The sequence below is a fragment of the Lotus japonicus genome, chromosome 1, assembly GCF_012489685.1.
Source record: "Lotus japonicus ecotype B-129 chromosome 1, LjGifu_v1.2".
NCBI classification, from domain to species: domain Eukaryota; kingdom Viridiplantae; phylum Streptophyta; class Magnoliopsida; order Fabales; family Fabaceae; genus Lotus; species Lotus japonicus.
In genome coordinates this window covers 48,345,031-48,352,417 of record NC_080041.1, presented here as the reverse complement: position 1 = coordinate 48,352,417, position 7,387 = coordinate 48,345,031, and the positions used below count along the sequence as shown (strand labels likewise).

At 37.1% G+C, this 7,387-nt stretch overlaps 2 protein-coding genes across 2 annotated transcripts; both read right to left on the bottom strand.

The window, feature by feature from the left end:
- Positions 1–2,190: 2,190 nt before the first annotated feature.
- On the bottom strand, positions 2,191–5,437 carry LOC130741047 (uncharacterized). Its single transcript, XM_057593856.1, has 13 exons — positions 5,302–5,437; positions 5,128–5,200; positions 4,932–5,015; positions 4,773–4,835; positions 4,459–4,695; positions 4,019–4,116; positions 3,843–3,927; positions 3,667–3,753; positions 3,486–3,572; positions 3,252–3,392; positions 3,035–3,156; positions 2,870–2,942; positions 2,191–2,769 (listed from the first exon to the last, which is right to left on the bottom strand). The coding sequence occupies exons 2-13, from the start codon at positions 5,197–5,199 to the stop codon at positions 2,623–2,625; spliced, it is 1,296 nt and encodes a 431-aa protein (XP_057449839.1). The 5' UTR covers position 5,200; positions 5,302–5,437; the 3' UTR covers positions 2,191–2,622.
- Positions 5,437–7,131, bottom strand: LOC130741131 (succinate dehydrogenase [ubiquinone] iron-sulfur subunit 2, mitochondrial-like; the record flags this gene model as incomplete). Its single annotated transcript, XM_057593968.1, has 1 exon — positions 5,437–7,131. A coding segment is annotated over one exon (711 nt), but the record flags the coding sequence as incomplete, so codon positions are not given.
- Between the last annotated feature and the right edge of the window lie 256 nt (positions 7,132–7,387).

Here is a 7,387-nt window from a genome sequence, read left to right as displayed (position 1 = left end):
AAGTTTTCAACATATTCATTTTTATAGAAAAGGATTTCAAAAAAGAGAACCCAGAACCCACCTACTACCAGATCCTAGAACCCACCTTAACCCAGAACCCATAACTCATCCCCAACCCAGAACCCACCCCCATCCCCTAACCATTTCACCTCATTCGTGGGTTTTGTTCAGAGGTTTGGATATGGAGGTTGCGGGTGGTGTTGTAACAGTTCGGTGAAGGGAAGAAATTGGGATTGTAGATTTTGGTTCGGTGAAGTTGAGGGTGGTTTGTTCAGGGGTCCGGCGAGGTTGAGGGTTGCAGATATGGTTTCGGTGAGGTTGTAGGTTGCAGATCTGGTGTAATGAGGTTGAGGGTGGTTTGTCCGCCACCGCCTAGAGCATCGTTGGTGGTTGTGCAGCGCGGCGGTGGTGTGGCTGTACGACGCGACGGTGGTGTGGTTGTGACGCACGTTGGTGGCTGTGCGGCGCGACGGTGGTGTGGCTGGAGTTCAGCCGCTAGACTGCAGTTATGCGTTTTCCCCATGAATCGGTGCAAATAAAGAGAAGAGGGTAGGATTTGAAAATTAAAACTTGTTTTAAGGGTAAAATAAGAATTTCGCCTATAGAAAATTGAATTAGAGTTTAATTAGGTTTAAATTAATTTAATCAACATTGACCTGTGGTAGGGAGTCAAATGCCTCCTTGTGTGTAACTTTACACAATTAAAAAGTTGTGCACCATAGATAAATCCAGAAACACCCTTTGCTTTTCAAGTTCATTGAAGAATTTGCACTCACGTTTGAAGGTCCATTTAATGTGCTATTAATTGACCCATATATGCTATTAATTGACCACAAAAGGAGATTGGATGATGAAATTCACATCCTTCGGATTCAACAAAATATATAGTCCATACTTCATATTTCGCACCTTAATGTTGAACAGTTGCATATATTTTAGCTGTGAACTAACTTTCAGCTGGTGATTTCAAAATAGCTGTTGAGACAAGTTGGACTTAGATGTAGTTTTCAGCTAGTGATTTTAAAACAGTTGCTCACTCTAATTGATGTAGCTTGTACTACTGTTACCCTGTTAATAATTTATCTTATATATCTATAATTTCTCAAGTGAAGTTGCTTTAGATAGAATGCATTTGTAAATTGTTATTTGGATTATTCTTTCACTGTCAAACTTTCAATTTTGGATTCCTCCTCCAAATTTTTTCGTTTATTTAATTTTTTGTTCAAAGTCTGATTATTGGAATATATATTATGGTAGGCGTACCTGAAGCAGAATATATGGCCAACTTAAATGAAGTTTCGTCGGTGAACAACATTGAACCTGAAGCAGAAGTTGAACAAGTGGATGAGATTGACTACTCTGAACCCATTTTAGATGATGATGGCAGTGGATCCAGTAGAAACAGTGACAGGAATAGCATGGAAGTGGAAGGTGATGATAACATTACAATGGAAACTTATGGTAATAACATGGATAGTGAAGGTGATTACGATGTTTCGAATGCTGATCTAAACGAGGTACCAGGACACATTGCAGCCAATGATGAAGGAATTACAATTAACATTGATGGTGTACAAGACATGGGCAATGTGAATTTCAAGATTTTAAATGGCAACAATCTTAAGATGTACAGGTTTTGTTGTATGTTGGATGCTCATGACAATCTCATTTGGAAGGGAATGAAACTTGCATACCGTGTGTTTTGTATTTGCTTGAAGTTACGCTTGCATCCATTGTATCTGGACATGCGTGATTTTGATGTGGAATTGTGGGGCTATACTGTTTAGTAAATTGGAAGATGGTGGGGTAAATATTAGACATGTTATAGAAATCCCTGTGTTGGTTTGGGTGGGCTGTGCCTATATACTAGCTTACAAAGTATATACTATATATATATATATATATATATATATATATATATATATATATATATATATAGTGCTCAACTCATCTAAGAAAATATTAAAAAGAAAAAAAAAAGACAGAAATGAAGAAAAATGAAAGAAGCATGATCATGGACTCATGGTGATTAGATTCCAGTACACAAATCCAGTCAGTGCTCGTATTCTAGCTGTAAACATAACCTGGTCATTTACAATATCACTAGTTTTCTGTGTAAACCATCAAAATTAAATAACTTAGCTATCAAATAGGCTGAGTTCAATGAAGATATAAAATAATTAAACTACAATCTGAAATAAGGAGCCATAAACATTTCCATGATGTTATCAAAGATTATAAGTTCCATGTGAGATCACGTGTTTTAAACATCAAACTACCCTATAATGAAACAGGGTCTATGAGATTCATTCCAAGATAAGATACCACAATGCAACAAATAGAAATTTTTAAACCCAAATTCATGAAGCGTAGAAACTAATCTGTGAATGTTACACACTAAATAACGTGACCCAATTACATGAAATATAAAAACCAAAATAGATATCTATCCTAATGAATAAAAGTTGCATACTAGCTAGTAGGTCACGGAAAAGATAATAAGGCACATGCCACCAACACAAAACACTTGCAGGTATGTGGTTCAATATTTTAATCACTCTTTTTTTTCCATCCTAATAGAGCTGATATAGTCTGTTAGTGATCATGTGCCACAATGATTCTCTATTTTCTCCAGCCTATTGGAGCTTCCCCAGCAATCATCATCTTCCAGAAAGCTTCACTGCTTTCTTCAATCTCTCGCCTTTTTTCATTGTACCAGCCAGATACTAAATCTGTTGCAGACCTCATTCTCACAGCATCTTCATTAAGCTGCAATAACATGTGTTGCCCCACAATAATTTTTTAATGTTCCTTAATTAATAATTTGCATAAAAAATAATTAAAACAAGTATGAGGATATTTAACTCACGTTCCCATCCAGATGTGACCCAAAGCCTTTTTCCAGCTCAAGCCATTTCAACACCCAAACACCTGAATCCACACTGAAATTACAATAATATTAGCCAATTTGTACCAATACGAAATGTGAACTTCTTAACAACATTAATAATGGTAGATGTGTGATTCAACTTACCTTGTGCCACGGTTTGGAATGCCGGCAGCTTGAATAATATTCCATGATGTTAACTTTTTTGCAGTGGTCAGCAACATCTTCGGAAACATACATTCACTGACTATGTCTGAGATTGCAGCACACTAGGGATGAAAAAAAAAAACTGAAGCTATCAGTCTTGTCTTTTCAAGTACTCAATCAATTTTATTAGATTGTTGTTAAAGGTATGAGTCTATACCAGAGTGGCCATGATCTTCCTTCTTTCGATCAAATCATCACCCATTTGAAGATTAGAGTCTAGGTGGTAAATTGCTTCATCAACTAAGGAGATCACCATGACAAACCAGTGACCACGCTCATCTCTTATAGGAACATACACCTAAAGACATTATTTGATCAAGTCAAAATGTGATAGTGAATACATAAAAAATGAAATTTTAATGGTATTGGAGATGAGGATGTTCATAATTACGTATTTCAATCCGATATAAGGCGGCATCCAGACTTTGGCATATGTCTCTTTCAGTTCATTAATAGTTAGTCCATTGAATACATCATCCTAGCAATGTAAAAACAGAAAATGTCAACCTACTAATCACAGTGTACAGCCATTTTCATTTTCTTTGTAATTGAATAAGGTAATATTTTCATACCACAAACGATGGAGGTAATGACCAAACCGAAGGAAATTCTTCATCACGTTGCAGGTAGGTTGTTTTCATAGTCTTCAAAGTAATTATCTATTTAAGAACACACATGTTATTAATCTATATTTCTATTTAAGGAACTTATAACATCGGAGAAGCAAAGTTGATTGTAGTAATATAACCTCATGGTTTACTTCATTTGGCGGACAAAAGGATTGGAAGTCCAGCCTTGTTACCTTCTTATTTCCTAGCTGGAAGAGGATCTCACTGTTGTGTTCAAATACAACTAGCTATATTAGTGCATACTCAGTCAAACAGTGCAAATTGAACATGTTTAACTACGAGGCTCGTTACTCACTTATTATCCATTTCTGGATGGAAAATGTAATGTGCAAGTATCATTTCTCTTCTCAGCAAAAGCATCTCCGGTGTTGGAGGATAGTTGCTTTCCATTCCCTGGTTAAGACAAAAATTCAGCAATCATTTTTTTTTTGAAACAACAAACCCGTTCTTATTGGGAGGGAAAAAATATTGTCTAAGAATCAGATAATGCATATGATCACATATTACTCCAGTCAATTATACAGGACATGATGTTTTAAGCCAATACTTTCAGCAAGGAATACGAAAAAAACACAAAAGCTTGCTCTCTGTTTTAATTCTTATTTCTTTACAAGCAAAACGCCAACAGATACATTGAAGACTAACAACAAAGAGCATCAAACAGCAATACCCAAAAAATTCAGCAATCATAATCCGTTAAATATAATATGGAAATACATAATCAATATAGCTAACCATGGGTAGTGTGAATCCCCCGGGGTTAGTAGCAGTGTCTTCTTCGTTACATTCAGAAATTTTCCTCTTTCCACAAGAAGCAATACTTTTACCATTGCTTGTAGTACTTAATGGAGATGCACGAGAAGCAGTATTTTTTTTATCCAACTTTGGGGAGTTCATAGCTCTGCGAGGTGGAGTTGGTGTCTTAAATAGCTTCTTAACAGCTTGCTCCTTACGAAATGCTCCAATAAGACTCTGAAAATATACTCATTGTATCAACTTAGCACTGAACTTAGGCGTATGGTTAAACACATAAGTAAATGCGTTACTACCTGAGTTGGAGTAGGACTGCTCAGCTTTCTTTGACCAGTGGCACTCTGCCTTGAGTTCAAAGCCTAGCATTAAATCATCATGTGAGGAAAACAAAGTATAGATAGCAAAATCAGTGAAAAAAATAATCTATAGTTATGCAATTAAGTTAATGACAGTACCTTATTATTAATCAATGCTTCATTGACCAGGTCAGCAAGAGCCTTGAATGCAAGGCTCATTTCCTTGACTTCAAGTCTTAAGCCCTATTCATTAAATTATTCCACCATTAAAACAAAAAAGCTTGGATTCTACATAGCATAAAATTTGAAATTCCTTAGTGTGTATCCAAAGTCTCATATTTAAATAAAATATTACCTTCAAATCTATCTCATTTGAATCAGTGATTTCTGCAGCAAAATCAGACCCTTTCTTGCCTCCCAACTCCATGCTACAATCCAAGAGTGAGGTTACTTGTTGGTTTTTTAACTTGTTCATTGGTCAATTCAAGTTATAAAATGGAAGAAGAAAAAGTAAGGTTTTTGCCTTTACCTAGTATTGCTGAATGAGGCTTTGATTCTTCCCAACTCTATCACCCTTTGATGAAGCACTGCAGATAATGAACCTAGATCATGTGTTATATAAGAGTGAAACAAAGGCAAGATTGAAGTGTTCAGTTGCACCCACGTGATTCAAAATCCCACGTTTGAAACATGGGGTAGTTTCTTTTTCTTCTAACCTGGTAACGGTTCAATGTAGTGGGATCTTCTTAATATTTTTTCCTTCAAAACACCTAACCGTTTAAGAGAGTGGAATGTATTTAAAAAAAAAAAAGATAATGGAGTGCACTACGGTTGCATGATTTCTCTTTAAAAAAAAAGAAAGATAATGGAGTGTTTTCCACGTATTAATACTTGGGTCCTTAATACTTTACATGTTTATTTCTTCCATATATATTTTAATCTGTTATGATTTCTGTTTAAAGTCACGTATGTACCGCACAATTGAATTTAGTGAGACATGAGTATTACTTTCAAGACTTACCCAACCAACAAAACAAAAGATGAGGTAAGTTACCCCAACAAGCAAAAAAACAGGATCTGCAAGTAGAAAATCCTAATACTCTAGGAGAAAAGTTGTTGCTTAGGTGATAAGACAAGTCTCTATCAATTTCAATTCCAATTGTCCACTTAAACCCACACTAGTAACAAGAAATCCAGCTGCTCTTGTACCAAACCCAAGTCTGGAGACTGGAGTTGTAACAACACAACAAGGCAAGGAAACCAAATAACCCAACACCAAACGATAATAAAAAAACAGAACCACTTAGATTTGCTCAGAATCGATGCAATACTAGGAGCCCAATAACAAACGATCAATCCCACCTCAGCCTTCAACGAGCATTCCACTGTGTGCGAATATAAGCAAGATACCAGATTAAATTCCTTCATGAGTGAAATCAGGCAGTAGTGTCCTTCGCTTAAAGCACTTGCAGACAGTGTCAAAATTGACAAAAAAAAATACTAAAAAATTCAAATTTCTCAAGGATAATCATTTGCAAGCATTCTGATGACAGATTAAACATATCATTCAGTGAAAGAAAAATTAGTTCAGAAATCTCATTTCATGTTGCACTAGTATAAAATTGATGAAAACATCAAAATCACCAAATCAGAGAGACAGAAGAAAGCATTGATACCTATTAGCGTGAAGCAAAGCAGCAGGACCAAGATAAGATTCAGGGTTCCACCAATAACTAGGGCAAGAAGTACTGCAACAAGCGCACAGAATACACTCATACATCCCATCCAACTTTTCCCTATCCTTCTTGCTCTGCAGAATCTCCTTCCCTAGAACAGGCGTCAGACTCTTCCTCTTCAACCACGGCTCAGTACTCTTATACTCCTGGTAGAAATTCGTCATATCCACCACCAAATCCTTAATCACAAACATATGAGGCAGCGGCGTCACCATCGTCTCCTTCGCCTCCGATGGAATCTCGGTCAGGCAAGCAAGCCCGTTGCAACCGTCGATGTTCATCGCGCATGAGTCACAGATGCCTTCCCTGCAGGAACGGCGGAAGGTGAGGGTCTGATCGACCTCGTTCTTGATCTTGATGAGAGCGTCGAGGAGCATAGAGCCGCAATCCTTGAGGTTGACGGTGTATTCCTTCAGCTCCGGCTTCGTCTGATTCTCAGGGTTCCAGCGGTAGATTTGGAACTTCTTCATCCGGGTTGTCTCACTGGCTTCGGGTTCCACCTGCTGAGCTTGGGTTTCCGAGACGTGGGCACGGAGGAGGGCGAGCCTCCACGGCGGAGATGAAACCGGATAAAACAAATTGTACTTAGGTGCTCTAATAAGGGCTTTGAGGTGCTTGACGGGATGAAGACGTTTTTAGGAGAAGGGCTGCGGGTGGAGATTTGGAGTGGCTCTAAATACCAAAATATTAGCGGGAAATGAGGAATTTAAAATTTGGATAAAACAAATTGTACTTAGGGTCTCATTACAAATTGTACTTAGGGTATCACCCTCATTTAACCAAAATAATGTTATTGGTTATTATTTCAAAATAAAAAATAAAAAATTGTGGGACCAAAAGCTATGAATGTTTTTTGAGAGACTTCTAGGATGTGTCTTT

Coding starts and splice junctions, on each gene's coding strand:
- LOC130741047 (XM_057593856.1), bottom strand. CDS start 5,199: ATGGAGTTGGGAGGCAAGAAAGGGTCTGATTTTGCTGCAGAAATCACT. Junction 4,696..4,772: donor GCAGTCCTACTCCAACTCAG/GTAGTAACGCAT, acceptor GTATATTTTCAG/AGTCTTATTGGAGCATTTCG. Junction 2,943..3,034: donor ATTCCAAACCGTGGCACAAG/GTAAGTTGAATC, acceptor TTGTAATTTCAG/TGTGGATTCAGGTGTTTGGG.